The sequence below is a fragment of the Larimichthys crocea genome, chromosome XX (assembly GCF_000972845.2).
Source record: "Larimichthys crocea isolate SSNF chromosome XX, L_crocea_2.0, whole genome shotgun sequence".
Taxonomy (NCBI): domain Eukaryota; kingdom Metazoa; phylum Chordata; class Actinopteri; family Sciaenidae; genus Larimichthys; species Larimichthys crocea.
The window spans coordinates 12052768-12068433 of NC_040030.1; the positions used below are offsets into that span (position 1 = coordinate 12052768).

Below are 15666 nucleotides of genomic sequence, written 5' to 3' on the forward strand. Positions count from 1 at the left end.
TATAAAGTACATTTACATTTACAAGTACATCATTAATGGGGAACTAAGATGTCATCCAGTCCTGACTAGAATAAGAAAGTGTGTGCCTTCTTTATCACCAGCGTATTGCTGCATGAAAGAGAGAAATGTCTGTACAGATTTAAGGAGGTTTTATTCTAAAATCCACCAATTTAAAAATTGAAACGTTCGATCCCGAGCTCATTCCTCTGAGCGGTAACATAAAGACGAGCAAAAGAGTGTTAGCACCTTCTCTGAAATTGATTTTTTAACTTTGTGTTTCATAATAAAACACTGCATTGCCTCATCTATGTTTGCTAAGTCCACTGGGAGAAACTGCATGCGATGTAGTTAGAGGTGAGTGCTGATGCTGTGTGTGTATGTGTGTGTGTGTGTGTGTGTTCTCCAGGGACCTGATCAAAGTACTGAAGTGGTACGTGGACCGCATTGTTGACGCAGAACATCAGGATCACATCCAGCAGGTGCTCAAGGTGAGGGCACAGATCACAGATGCATCCAGAGATGCAAACAAACAAAGTTGCTCCAATCTCGCTGCCACTCCTGCTAATTTATCCCCCTATCAGCAACAAAAACATCACACCATTTCTTCATTCCCCCCCCACCCCCTCCTCAATCTATTACTCTGCATGCAATTTTAATCAGCAGAAATGCACCGCCTCTGGTATTGGGAATCCACATCACATTATTCTAATGACTCATGTGGATACGCCGTCAGAGGAGCACATTGCAGCTTCTGTAGTGTGGTTTCCCCATCTATCATTCACGGGGCTACATTCTGCAGCTGAAGTAAATGTTGCTCTGTAATGCAGTAAATAATAAATAAGTGAAAGGCCGCAGTTGATGTCTGCAGGGTCTCCCCGTCTGAGTGATATATAAATTGATTTTTTTACCACAGGTTTAGGTTTATATGAAAAAATGTGAAGCGGGCAAACCTCCAAATAAAGTTATGTTTTCTGATTCTGTGGATCCAAAGTCGCAACTCACAGAGGCAAATTCGCTAAAGCAAATACAGACTTTTATTTATTGCTAGAGAAAACAAAAGCCTGAGGTGGTTTGCAAAGCATCCAAAGATTCTCTGTCGAGCATCGTGTATTTCTAAAATGACATCACACACTCATATCAAGCAGCAGTTGATGTCCAGCATTCACCCTCTAGCCCACCCCCCTACCCCATAGGACTGTCTGAAATGACCAGTCAGTGACCAGGTGCACAGACAGGAGAAGATCACTCCCATTGTCAGCCTGTTTATCTTACACAACCCTGCTCCGCATCACTAAGGCGAAGTAACCGCGCGACATCGTGCAACTACACACAACCCTCAGTTACTTTTCATAATATCACATTCTCTTTAGACAAATACGTATGACTTTTCCAATAAAGAAAAAATGTAGAGTAGATAGACAATATTTCAGTAATATGATCTTGATCATCGTCAAACTGAAAAACTAAGTATTTTACCTATTCAATTAAAATACCTGTCTACATGTCTTTCATTAGCTGGTTGCATTGTCTATAAAATGTAAGAAGATAATGAATATTTCAAGTTTCGGGAAACTGAAGGCGTCTTACAACATGATAATAATCAGACCTTGAGATGCTAGAGCAGGCAAATATTTGGTATTTCTGCTTAAGAAATGACTTTAAACTCATTTTCTGTCATTTCAACAAACGTCTACACCAATATTAGCTTTCATATGAAGTCATAAAATTCAATATCACCTCATTCTTTTATTTCTTTGATGACTTTTGTTTCATCACCAATCACAGATGATAAACACTGATTGTTCTTTCCATCCTCCAGGCCAGCGAGTACATCTTCAAGTACATCATCCAGTCGCGTCGCCTCTTCTCATTGGCCACGCGGGGCCAGAACGAGGAGGAGTTCCGAGTGTGCATCCACGAGCTCTTCATGTCCATCCGCTTCTTCCTCTCGCAGGAAAACAAAGGCACCAGCCCCGTCGCGCAAACGCAGGTGTGTGTATGTGTGAACGTACAAATCTGTGCCTGTCAGTACTTGTGCATCGCATTAGGGTTTCTTTCTCGGGGACCGCTGTTAATGCAGTCGTGAGTGGTGAGAAATTGTCTGTAATCGAATTTCATGCTGCCAGAGGGGGTCTGGAGTCAGAGCAGGAATGTCTGTGGCAGCTTTTCCTTTTCCTCTGGGAGGTCTGCGCAGCAGAAGGAGCCGCCTTTACTGATTTTGAAACAGGACCAAAATAAATAAGCTAAAGACGGCAAAGATAATCCTAATTACACACCAGAAAACATAATAGCTGCTTGTGTGGTTGTGTCTTCATTTTTACCTCTGTGTGTGTGTGTGAGTCTGTTGTTCTTCTTCTTTTGTGTTCTCATTTGCTTCTTCTGTTTAGTCCATTAGGATCTCACACACACACACTTATAATCGCTTAAATCCCAGGTCGCTCTCAGCACTCAAGTCGGACAAATCCTGCTTATAACTGTGTGTGTGTCCATTCCCTAAAGTATGTTAATCATTTCTTTCCTTCGTTGCTTTGTTTCTCTCACCCAAGTGAACCCTGAACACACGTTTTGTTCCTGCATTCGGGGGAAAACTGAGTTCAAATCAGGTTCCTTTTTCACGGCTCAGCAGGACAATTATAACAATCCGCTCGAGAGCGAGCGACAGAAAGCGTCGCGTTATCAAAATCAGCAGCGTCGTTTTAAACCCTCCACTCACTTTGTAATAATTTCACCTCAGCGGTAGCATCAGCTGCCCCCCGTTGTGCCCCTTTCCATGCCACCTGAAAAGCTCCACTTCACATCTCCGCCCTGCGACTTCTGATCCGAACTAATCTGTGTTCTCACACACAACAATAGCTGTGGGGAGATGTGCGCCAGGCTAATGCTAATCCAAGTTCATCTGTGACATGTGGGCACACACACACACACACACACACACACCGGCCAACACACACAAATGACAAAGAATTGTACACATTGTTTAGCGTCTGATGTTACCTGCTGTAGTCTTTATCACCGGATGACAGAACTTCTAATGTGTGGAGCACTAAATGGATTACAAAGAAAAGTAATTACTAAATATTTAATGCATTTATGATCATTTAAAAGAAAAATACGAGTCGTGTATATATCTGTGACTCCCCTCTGAGTCTAACTTTCCGGGAAAAATGACCGACAGGTGACACACCTCTGTAGATTTTAGTAATCTTCATTTTTCAGTCTCGTGGCCGAAAATCTGACAGATCTTAACAGATATTAACAGCAGTTATCTTATGACATTTTCCATATTGAGCAGGTCTAGACTGTACTCTTTATGATATTATTTACTGGGACTGATAGGTTGAATCTTTAGGACTAACAGCAAGCAGTTAAATACACGCAACATACAACAAGTTGATCTTCAGTTCGTGGTTTAATATCAGCACTGAGACAATGTCATCAACCATGAAAGGATACCTAATATATGTCTAGCAAACTCCACACAGGAAACTCTTCACATCACTCTGGATCTCCTCTGCTGTCGCTCAAATCAGCATCCGGTCACACTTCTCAACCCGGTCCTTCACTTATCCTCGGGTTTAAGGAACGACACCAATATACCTGCCTCAGGCCTCCGCCAGGAGTTCTTCTGGATGTGTGCAATCGTGCTTTTACACAGGACATAAAACTTTTACCACATACTGTATATCTAAACGCAAATGAATCCTAATAGAGATTAAGCAAATTCTCATCGTGACTAAGCCCCCGGTGATGATGACAGGGAAAAAGTTCCTTTTAGGAGGCAGAAACCTTGAACAGAACTGCTCATGGGAACTCACAGGAACTTCACATCACCCCTCTTAAGATTAAGACAGCGTATGTTATATAAAAGATGCACGATCACATCTTGAAATCCTCTCTGCAGTCTAATTTGCAGCTCGAATGCTTTTGGTTGCCACCTCTCAACATCAAGTGATTAAACATTGCCTCATTCTGCCTAGGCGGTGTTCCTGCGGACGTTCCCAGCCATTTACGGCGAGCTGCTGAAGATCTTCACAGTGCGGGAGGTGGCCGGCTTTGTCAGGGAGACGCTGGGCAGCCTTCCCACAACCATCCACGCCGACTGCCCCCTGGAGGCCGTCAAACTGCAGTGCATCGCCAAGACTGTGGAAAGCCAGCTTTACATAAACCCAGGTAAAGGCTTGTTCACACAAACTGGATGCACAGTTTATGTACACTTTGGTACGAACACACAATTAAAGCCTGCAAACACCCAACACGGAAACAAGCCCAAAAAAGCCTCGCATACAGAAGAAAAACAAACGGTGGGAAACAACTAGATTCATCCGCAAAACGCCAGAAATGATCAGTTGTACTGTCTGTTTGTCGTGCGTCATGTACAAACAGGCCATTAATCCATATTATACTGCTCAGTTGTGCACTCCTGCAGTGCAGTCATTTGAGAACACCTACAGCGCACCTAACTCCATTTCATTAACTTGTTCTTAATAAAGGCTGTACACCGAAACAAATTACTCAGTGGTTTATTTCCAGCGTGCTCCCAACGGCTACACGCAGCAAGAAAACCATCCCTCATAAAAATCACATTAATGTTACCCAAGAATCACATTTAGAGTTATTACTTTTAACACTAATACAGACACAGGAGATTAGTGTGTTTGAACTTTATATATCATTATATCGTTGATGTATGTTGCAGAGTCACGGTGCATCCTGTTGCCCGTGGTGCTCCGGGTCCTCCAGGCACACATGCAAGAGCAGAGAGACCTGGTCATGTGTGCCCGCATCCTCACCAGCATGCTGACGCTCATCAAGAAGGAGGAGAACAGCACCGCGGTGAGTGATCGTTCGACATTTTTGGTAATAATTTGCTTTTTGTTGCTGAGAGTTAGACGAGATGATTGAAACCACTCTCATGTCTGCACGATGGATCAAAGCTCTTGCTGTGAGCCAGTTATCTTAGCTTAGCACAAAGGCTGGAAACAGGGGGATGTGTTTAGCCTGGATCGGTCAAAGGTGACAAAATCCAAACCAAATATTGGAGGTCATTTTTCTGAAAGCTCTGACTTCCAGCTCCAGATAGGCACTGAGTGATAATGAAGTGGCTGGAAACAAAAAGAAAAAAATGAGTTCCTCACATCAGCCAAAGTCCTTCAAACCCAAATTTAGTCAGTTCAGTTCAAAGTATTTTAATCCTCCCACAACCAAATGTGTGATGCGACAGTCTTCCTAGTCGTAAACATGATTTGTCAGATATGACCTGAACGCAGCACAAATGCCAGACAGTTTCGTAGCCAGCTGTTAATTCAGCCTTTAGATCATCGTCTGCTACCGTTTGACAGAGCCAGGGCCAGCAGTTTCCCTCTCTTTGCAGTCAAGACAGAGCGAATGCTTCCAGAAATATACATAAAATCTGAATCAGTTATTTTCTGTTTATAAATCCATATTTTTCTTGGCAAAAAAACAATATTTCGAACTATTCCTTTAAGCTTTGCTGCGTTCTCACAGCAGTAACAGCTGTAAAAAAAAAAAATCAGATTTCCAAGTTAAAGATCAGAACTTTTACATTTTATTATGGATGAAGTGACTTTATACCGAGACAACACCGAACGAGGGAATTACCACCGCAATAACTGGAAAATAATTTTAAAGGGAGTCAAAGCTAGAGGAATGAGCCTTACAGCAATTTCCTCGCCAATGCATTGCAATAGCAGATTACTTTGTTGTGTGTGTACGCTCAATTAGTCTTGGTAACAAGGGCATTGGCAGCCGTGCAGTCAAATAATGAGGCCCATCAATTTAGCAATGGCCACTGTCGAAGTGGCAGTCACTCCACGAGCCGTGTGTGTGTGTTTGCCTGATTTGTGCGCTTGTGTGCAGCAGCCCGGTAGCGGCTCGGGTTGCCTGGCTTGAACTGTTCGCTGCCAGGGGGACAGCTAGTAGTAAAGGCGCCCAGTAGGACACACACACAAACACACACACACACACACACACACACATACACACACAGACTGGCACCACATCTAAAGGGAAGTGACAGCAGTGGCAGCCAATGTGCCAGTCTGAAGCTCCTTCTCATTATCGCTCTGTCCAAGACCTGTCTGTCTTTGTCAGGGGCAGAGACTGGAGGGAGATCCACACCCACACACACACACACACACACACACACACACACACACACACCAGTTCATCCTCCACTTTCTTCGAGTTGCTTTTAATCTTTAACTGTCTCTTTCTCCTTTTTGAATTGCAGCGTCTCTTATTTTGTTTCCCATTCTCCTCCCTCTCTGTGAATTTAGACTTTCAAAATGTTGCCCTTAGCCTCGAAACTTCTTCTTCGTCCCCGCGCTTACTGGTTCAAGACTCATTAAAACCGCGATGAGAGCGAGATTATAGGCTAAGGAGTGCAGACTCCAGGCTCTGAGGCAGAATTACGTCAGCGAACGTTGACGGTTCAAGGTTGTGCAAGGCAGAAAAAGCCAAGTAGAATGCAAAGTGACAAAAAAAATCTGTTCTTTTCTTGTGTGTTATATGTGTGGTTACCTGTAAATGTGCTGAGTGTTTTGTCCTTTTGTGTAGGAGCCGGTGGTCTCAGAGGAGGTGGAGCTAATCGTAGAAAGCCTGCTGGGAGTTTTACTGAGGACCATCCTGGAAATTAGCAACCGGCCCCAGTCTGCTGGACCTGCCATGAGACTACAGTTCCAGGATGTCACTGTATGTGTGTTTTACCTTGTCAGTGTGTGTGTGTGTGTGTGCCTGCTACTATAAATTGTTTTGGGACTTTGTACAAGAGTAATTATAGACCTCTAAATTGAGTTGCCGCTGTGGCGACTATAATTCTACTAACATTATTAACTTAAATGGCAATAATTAAGATGTACAATGCAACCCAGCACAAAAGGAGCGGTGACGTGGGTAGAAATGAGATCATCATAATCATCATCATCATCACCATCATCTGTGGTGACCCAAGGAAGGGTGGAGGGTTGTTCCACTTGTAATAGAGCTACAATTCTTACCGGTTGCCAATAGAGGTTAATAAAGGGCGTACTCTAAATTCGATAGAACAAAGTGCTTCCTTTCTTATTTCCCGTAGCAAAGGGGCATCGTTTGCAGAAAGCAGTTCAGTGTTTCCTAATTTCTCCTCAACATGTTTAGGAGAGTTAAGTTTGTTAGAATAAAAGAGGAAACGATTTGGATTTCTTTGCTTTTCGGATTGATTTCTTTATAAAAACTTCTTTTCCTCTCTCTCTTTTGTTGTGTTTTATCCTCTCAGGGAGAGTTTGTGGCGTGCTTGTTGGCCCTTTTGCGACAGATGAGCGACAGACACTACCAGCAGCTGCTGCAGGCGTTCAGCAGCAAAGACAACCTGAGGGTAAGACCACCACATCCATCCATCTTTCTCTCTCTCTCTCTCTCTCTCCCCCCACATCTGTCTGTCCGTGGCAGGGCTTCTCTTCCTCTCCACCCCCCCCGATTGTGTCCATATGTGATTCTGTGAACAAATAATGAGATTAATAGCAATGGATGGATGTTTAACTCCCATCTGCTTTGCTTGATGCCAAGTTGCTAATAAAGTAACCTCTGTCATTGCTTGAACGTGAAATATTCTTTATTAAGGACTAAAAAGATAAAAGGTTACACCTAGAAAAAAAAAGAGACAAAATACACAATAAATTAAAACACTAAGTACAGATCAACACATGCAACTTAAAAAACAGAAATCAGCTAACTGTATCCACATACAAACTCAGCAGACAGCCTGCACATATGTCTGTATAAAAAACACTTATGAGACTTCATACCGTCATACCACAATATTTCTCTTCTTTGCATTATATTTGATGTCAAAGTTAATTCCATATTGTGAGCAAAGCTTCAGTAACTTTTAGGCCAGACGGACAGAAGATGACCAAACCTTCTGAATACATACAAACATTGCAAAACAACACATCCTGTGTTACGTGCATTTAACTGCCGTGACAAATCACCCATAAACACAGAATTTAAACAGAATACTGAATACAGAATTGATTGATTAGCGTACCAAATAAACTATTGAAAGCGAGCTGATTTGAATAAGTTATCTTCCAGCAGTAAAAACCAACGAGCCTGGTTAGTTTGTGTTGTCCAGTAAGTGAAAGTTGCTCGGTAGCAAGCTTACATGTGTAAAAGAGACAGAATTATACTTATAGTAATGAGATAGGAGTGCTATAACTGGAATGAGTGTTGTTTATTAAAATGCCCAGCAGGCAATTACAGTCTATGTTGAAACCTCTGAGAATATATAAAAACTTCTGTCATATATTTATGATATTATATTTTATTTTCTAGCTCTCACACCACTTTATATTTACTCATTCCATGGCCTGTGTCTGAGAGAAGATGAAGAAGAAGTGCACTCTTTGAATTCTCTTTGAGTCATGGCTCTGCCTCTCGTTCTTAATGTTCCTCAGAAACTTTTGAATTTCAAAGTGACGCACTTTCAGACATTTCTGACGTGCATGCACGCATACAGATGTTTTATACAGCGTACGTGTAGCTGTACTGCAAGGTCAGTAGTCGGCGGTAGGTTACATAATGAAGAAGAAGAAGAAGAGAGACAGAGAAAGATAATGAGGTCATTTCATTGAGAGAGAATATCAATGTACTGCATGCCACGAAAATAATGTAATCTGCTCTTGTTTAAAAAAAAAAAAAGACTATAGTTGTAGCACTTTTATCACAAGTATCTAAAGTAAGTGTCTACGACTACCGAGCTTGAAGCTATTGTTTCAGCACCATGGAGAGAGACATAAAGAGACTGCGTTTGATTTAAGTTGAAGAGATACTTTGATGAAGAAGCAACCTCAGGTTTCTTCCAGTGGGTTTAAAAATGCAGTGTAGTATGAACAAATGCTGTTCTTCAACTCTACTGGCATGTAAATCACATATACACGACAAAACACCTGATCAATAAGTGCCTTAAATCGTAATCAAATAGTCAGAATGAGGTATAGAGTGTTAATCGTGAACAAATAGCGAGAAAAATACAGAAATATTCAGCAGAGCTGTGGGAGACGAGTGGAGTTTTCAATGATTAACACGACTCATGCGTGTGTGTGTGTTTGTGTGTTCCAGGACTTTCTTCTTCAGATCTTCACAGTCTTCAGGATCCTGATCCGACCAGAAATGTTTCCTAAAGACTGGACCGTCATGCGGTTGGTCACCAACAAGTAAGACGGCATGCATAAAAATGAAAATAAAAAGACAGTAAAAGGTGGAGATACAGTCGGTCGGGGGGGATGACGTGCAGCAGAGGGTTTTAGTCAGATATATGGCGTGCATGTTAGTTAGTTAGTGCGCCAGGTCACGAGGACACTGAAGATATGCAAATTTAAACATCTGTTCAATCAGAGAGTTTCTCTGCGCTCCACCTTTCTGTCTCTTTTTAATCCGAGGGGATAAAATATTTAAACAAACTGACATCCCAAAAATTTTAAGTTGCACTTACAGGCCAACAAAAAAAAACCAAAAAACATAGATGAATGTTGATGTAGTGCTCTCGATTAAAATGAGAGTGAATCCAAGGTTAATGCACTGTGTCACTTTGGAGGACGCTATCCATGGTTCTTACAAGTCCTTGAAAGTTTGTGGAAAAAAACCCTAATCATTTGGGTTTGACCTTCATCGGTATGGAATGCTGCAAATGTTTCTCTCTGTATTTTGTCATTGCGTTTCATCACTTCACATCTGCACTATTACGCCACAAATGGCCCATTTGATTAGAAAGTAAACCGTTTATGGTGATGCATTCCCCCCCCCTTTCCAAGGTAACGCCTCGTGAATAAACCTCTCCACCCTCCTTCCTCTCTTTCTCTTTAAGTGTCATCATCACGACTGTCCTCTACCTTTCTGACGCTCTGAGGAAAAACTTCCTCAATGACAAGTTTGACTACAAGGTAGGAGAAATGTGCGCGTGTGTGGATCCGAACAGTGCTATACAGAGCTTCACTTCTAAAAATACAGACACACACACTCAGACTCAAAAACAAAAGTCATGAATTTATTTATTTTTGTGCATGGCACTAATCAAAACAAAAGCCTTCATGCAGACACAGGCATAAAATCAAAGATCAAATAAATAAAATCAGAGCTAATGACATCAGTCAGAAGCTGAAGACAGATAATGAAATTAGCCGAAAGCAAAAAAATAAAAACACCACAAGAGAGAAGAGAGGTCATTCATTTGTAAAGACACTTCTTCCTGGTTTCAATATTTAGTTTTTGGAGATATTACTGTGTGTTTAAATGATGCTAAATGTCTCAGTTTACTTGAACTAACTGTAATTACAGTAGCACACTGAAATCTCAAATATGAAGAATCCATGGACACCAGTAGCAAATCATCTATTTTTTTTATTTATTTATTTTTGCCTAAAAGTTGTTGGAGGAACTTTTTGCACAGCGGTGACACGTTGCTGTTTTTTCGCTGTCATTTCCAGGTGTGGGACTCGTACTTCTATCTGTCTGTAATATTTATCAATCAGCCCTGTCTTCAGCTGGAGTCCTTCTCTCCCTCCAAGAGGAAGAAGATACTGGAGAAGTAAGTCGTGTTTGTTTGCGAATCCACTCACTCGCCCCGGCTTCGCCGAGTGTGTCTTCGGATGGCCTGTAATGAGACGGGTGCTCACTCAGCAAGCCATCCTACCCTGCTCACGTTGTCTGTCAAACCTCTCACACACACACACACATAGAGAAAGTATACTGCAGGCCACATACCGTATAATGAGTACTTAACATGCTGTACTCTCAGTATTTGCCTGCAGCAAACACACGTCTAACCGTGATATTTTGTCATGCAGGTATGGAGACATGAGGGTGATGATGGGCTGTGAGATCTTCAGCATGTGGCAGAATTTAGGTAAGATGATAAATCTCAATGTACATGGCTTCACATGGTGTTTTATTTCTAAATCTATAGAAGAGATCCTTTTAAAAGAGACTTTACAGTAATGTCTAACTTATTCCGAGTGGTGCTGCACATAAAGGACTGTGTTTCTGTTCCAGCTCCACATTTATTCCCCCGTCTGATTCAAAGCTGGTGTTTTTTCTTTGTACTTTGAGCTGATGGGAAACTGACAAAAAAACTCTTTGTCACCATGGCAACGAGCTGAATGCCTCACTCAAAGCTTTGTGTGGTCGCTTTTGTTCTTCTGAGATCTCTGATGAGCCGATGCAGTTTTGCAGTTTTTATGATAATTTATGTGGATTGAAGTGCATTTTTAAAGTCACTTTACTTTTGTTTTATTTGACGTCAATATAAGTGACAGCCTTTTTTATTTAGTATATTAAAACACTGTTTCACTTTGGAGAGAGTGCAGTGCACTTAAACCAAATAATCCAAGCAGCCTGGGCTGTAGCTGAATTATTATTTTTTTTTAAAACTGCCTTCCAGAGTTGTCCAAATTGTCTCCGACACAAACAACACTCTGTTGCCGAGGCTAAAGTGAGAGCCTAACCTCTGCGTTGACCTCTGTCTCTCCTCCAGGGGAGCACAAGCTGAACTTCATTCCAGCGATGATTGGTCCATTCTTGGAGGTGACGCTGGTGCCACAGCCAGATCTGAGGAATGTCATGATCCCCATCTTCCACGACATGATGGACTGGGAGCAGAGACGCAGTGGCAATTTCAAACAGGTGCACGGCTGTTAAAGATACAAAAGGGACTCCGAAATTTTAAAAAACCTCAGAAATATGGAACTTGTTTTCATCATCAGCTAACTACAGATATTAGAATATATCTTTTTAAGTTTGTTTATCTCACAATGTACCTAAGTTACCTATCTGAACTTCTCTTTTGACCTTTTTTTACAAATGCTAGAATAAATCATAAACAAAAACTCATCAGACAGAAACATGACTGACTTTGACACGTCTGAGATGATTTGATCAAACACACCGTTCAGTTTCAAGCTCTAAACCATCCATGTGGCTCCTTTTCACAATCATTTTCACAATCGTCTGTTTGTAGCTTGTTTTGCCATTTAAATGTTTTCTCTTTTTTTTGTCCCAGGTCGAGGCCAAGCTGATCGACAAGCTGGACAGCCTGATGTCCGAGGGCAAAGGAGACGAGACGTACAGGGAGCTCTTCAACAGCATGTGAGTTAGAGGAAGAAACGGCGGTAGCAGCCGTAAATATGGGGACAAGGGACTTAAGTTTGTCTAATTAGCTCGGATTTTAAAGGAAAAGGGAGCTCGACTAGTTTAACAGCAAAATCGATATAAAGGCCTAAATGAAGAGGCCGGTTCAGGACACTAGGACACTTACACTGGCAGACAAAATAGCCTTTTATGGAGTTTAATGACCTTAAATGATTGCAGGTAAATGCAACTAGCAGGTCGTTTAGCTGAATAAAAATAGCTATTAAGAACGTCTTTTTCAAAGTTGCACATTTAGTTAGTATAAAAGGAGAGGCAGCGGGTGGTTCTATATTTTAAACTGTTTATATTGAGTACCATGACGGGAGGTAAGTGATCAGTATTCAGTCACCTTCATCTTCACTCACGCCTCCTTTGTGGCCACGTCCTCGTCCAACTCTGTCCTTGCATCTTCGGGTTTGTGCCCCCCCCTCGCATGCTTTAGTGCACATGCTCACGGTAATGTGTGTGTGTGTGTGTGTGTGTGTGTGTGTTTCTGCGCCTGCTCATATTTTACGTCCCACCTCACAAAGGGCTACTGTATCTCAAAACATCGCATTAATCTGATTCACACACATACCGTACGTCTGTTTTAATTATCACATAGATGTAAATCAGAGTGTGAACTTGATAAATATTTTATCAATATGCATCTACTGTAATTGCTCCCCTTTGTCTTTCATAGTGAACCATTCTCTTACCCACCATTTTTATATGTGAAACATAACAAAACAGTGTAATATCACTGCGTATGATTAAAACTATATATCTATATGCATTGTGCAGTATACTATAATTATGCATCAGGCATATTAGCCACTATCTAATTGCAGTTATGCTTATAATTATGATTTTATCTTTTCTTGCTGAATTAATTTATTGTTTTGATTTAGTTTCTTAATTTATTTTCCTCCTACTAACTCCACTAACCCCTAAACTAACCTGTGTGCGTGTGTGCTGATATTAATCGTATTAATATTAATTTATTCCGCCTATGCTTCCCGCCTGGAGTAGAATTCCTCTGTTTGGTCCGTACCCTAGGTAAGACGCTCTCCTCTTTGTTCTCTCTGTGTCGTCTGTGTGAGGGGGAACGTCGGCAAGGGTTGACGTTTGTGGAGGGGAGGGGCGGGCGGGTAAAAAAATAACTTCAGCCACAGGATAGCTGCAATATTTTGGCTGCGATGTGTTTGTCTTCTTGAAATAACTAATCAATTCTGTCTGGGTCAGCTATTGTGATTTTATTTTTAGCCGCCTTGGGTATTTTACTTTGTTAACTCTCACAGGCAGGCCAACAAGCATAGGTGACACTGGTGTGACTGCGATTGATTTCCTCTTTGCTGCTTCGCCCTCCTTTTTCTTTTGCAGTAATTTCTTCTTTCTTTTTCCCCTTCCCCACCCTCCTCCTCCCACTCCCCCGTCACCTTTCCTCCCCCATTTACTCTCTTTTACCATTTGTCTCTTTTGGTCTTCACATCTCTCCATCTTGTCCTCCAGCTTACTGAAGAAGATTGAGAGAGAGACCTGGAGGGAGAGCGGGATCTCTCTGATCGCTACCGTCACTCGCCTTATGGAGAGATTGCTCGACTATAGGTGAGAGTTCGCACATACGTACTTGCATACATTCAGTTTGGAAATCTTTGAATCACCACTGAGTCTAATGACGCTTCTGTCGCAGGGATTGTATGAAACTGGGAGAAGTGGATGGAAAAAAGATCGGATGTACTGTCAGTTTACTGGTGAGTAGCAGTTAGAGTCCTGGGAGTAGTTTAACATTTTGGGAAATACACTTTATTCTCTTTTATTCCACTCTCATGGCTCATCAAAGCTACAACCAACCGCTTGTTAGCCCGAGAGCTATCTTGGCTCCATCCAAAGACAAATAAATCAATCTATCATCACCTCCATCACTCACTTGATAGAATTTTATATGATGTTTGTTATTTAATAGAATCGAAACGCAAATAACCTCTTGTAAAAGCAATAATTTGTCATTTATAAGAAAATTAATTAGATCTAATGTGACTTTATATTAAGCAGGCAGAAATGAGAGTGAAGTATTGGAAAGTAAATGACATAAACTCCTTTTAATATTTGCTCACGTGTACTAAAAAGGAGTTAATTGGTTATGAAGCAGTCTCACTTTAATAGGTATACCTCTGTATGTCTTTGCTTAAACAAACAAGACCATCAGTGAAGTGGCAGATGACTATCTCTGTGTAGTTGTTCTTAATGGTTCCCATCAGGTCAAAATCAATGAAACAAGGCAGTGGAAACACTACCCGAAGTGGCTAATCCTTATCAAACAGTGTCCATTTAACCAGCTGAGGTTAGGACACATTATTCAATAAAACGCGCACCGTTTTGTAATTTATTAAGCCGTAAACTCTGGTTTCCAAAAATAAAACAAAATTAAAAGTAGGGCCTGTAAACATTTCATTCATTACCTTAAAACCACCCGACAGCCGGAGTCAGATATGTCACACAATTATCAGCTAAATATCAGGCTCCTGAAGACCACACAGTCTAAATTAAATAAATGTTTTAACTCCTTTTACATTCATGTGTCTTCTTTCATATTAATATATCACTTCATAAATCAAAATACCATTATCAAAACATTATTTACAGATTATCCTAGACTCAAAAACGCAATATGGCTCCAGCAGTACCACACAGGGGATGCCAGAATCAACAAAAAAAAGTTCCTTGTACAGTAGCAGCTTTAAGTTTTTACAGTTCTTAAAGTGTTGGAGCAATCTCCATGTGTGATAAAGATAAATGATTCACAGTGTAGTAACCACGATTATTTTTTTAATCTTCCGCTGCCTTTACAAGATAAAGGCAGCAAAGTTTTCATCCAAAAATTTAAATATTTTATATGTATGCGATGTCATTTCTTCAGTTCAGGCTATTAGACAGAATTGAATTGCTTTTTTTTGTGGCATACCTGATCAGGTACAAAATAGTGTTATTCATCTCCTTCCCTCAAACACAACACAAAATGTGTTTTATTACATTTTTTTCCTCTGTTGTCTCTGTTGTCAGTTCTTCTGCCTACTAGGTTTTCCTTATGTAACTGCAGCCATCTGTAAGAGCACCTGGGTGTGTAGGCAGACGGATCAAAAGTCACTGCTGAAATATATCGTTGCACTTCTACCACAGAACAATCTGCCACTTTCGAAAAAATTGCCCTCATATGCATCTCCGACTCTCTCTATAATTTTCATAACTCCTCCCTCCCTCTCTCTCTCTCTCATGGTTCTTTTTGTCCTCACTCATCACCAAACCGCCCACTCCTCCTGTCAGAACTTCTATAAAACGGAGCTGAACAAAGAGGAGATGTACATCCGCTACATTCACAAACTGTACGACCTGCACCTGAAAGCACAAAACTACACAGGTACGCCTAAAGCAGCAACCCTTATATATATATACTATACTACTATATATATGTATATATAGCACCATACTATACAGTATGTGTGAGCG

General features: G+C 41.1%; 1 protein-coding gene across 6 annotated transcripts in view; it reads left to right on the plus strand.

The window, feature by feature from the left end:
* The window catches only part of dock4b (dedicator of cytokinesis 4b), a 119667-nt gene that overhangs the window by 73987 nt on the left and 30014 nt on the right, over window positions 1-15666 (plus strand). For 4 of the 6 annotated variants that reach the window (XM_019271522.2, XM_019271523.2, XM_019271525.2 and 1 more), the window contains exons 21-36: window positions 407-488; window positions 1820-1990; window positions 3978-4170; window positions 4697-4833; window positions 6577-6711; window positions 7274-7372; window positions 9118-9212; window positions 9863-9938; window positions 10482-10582; window positions 10842-10900; window positions 11528-11676; window positions 12053-12138; window positions 13192-13218; window positions 13672-13767; window positions 13853-13913; window positions 15484-15577. In XM_019271522.2, the coding sequence (XP_019127067.2) occupies window positions 407-488; window positions 1820-1990; window positions 3978-4170; window positions 4697-4833; window positions 6577-6711; window positions 7274-7372; window positions 9118-9212; window positions 9863-9938; window positions 10482-10582; window positions 10842-10900; window positions 11528-11676; window positions 12053-12138; window positions 13192-13218; window positions 13672-13767; window positions 13853-13913; window positions 15484-15577 (1661 nt within the window). The remainder of the gene's footprint in view (window positions 1-406; window positions 489-1819; window positions 1991-3977; window positions 4171-4696; window positions 4834-6576; window positions 6712-7273; window positions 7373-9117; window positions 9213-9862; window positions 9939-10481; window positions 10583-10841; window positions 10901-11527; window positions 11677-12052; window positions 12139-13191; window positions 13219-13671; window positions 13768-13852; window positions 13914-15483; window positions 15578-15666) is intronic. The other 2 variants (XM_019271524.2, XM_019271527.2) reach the window with 1 other exon arrangement.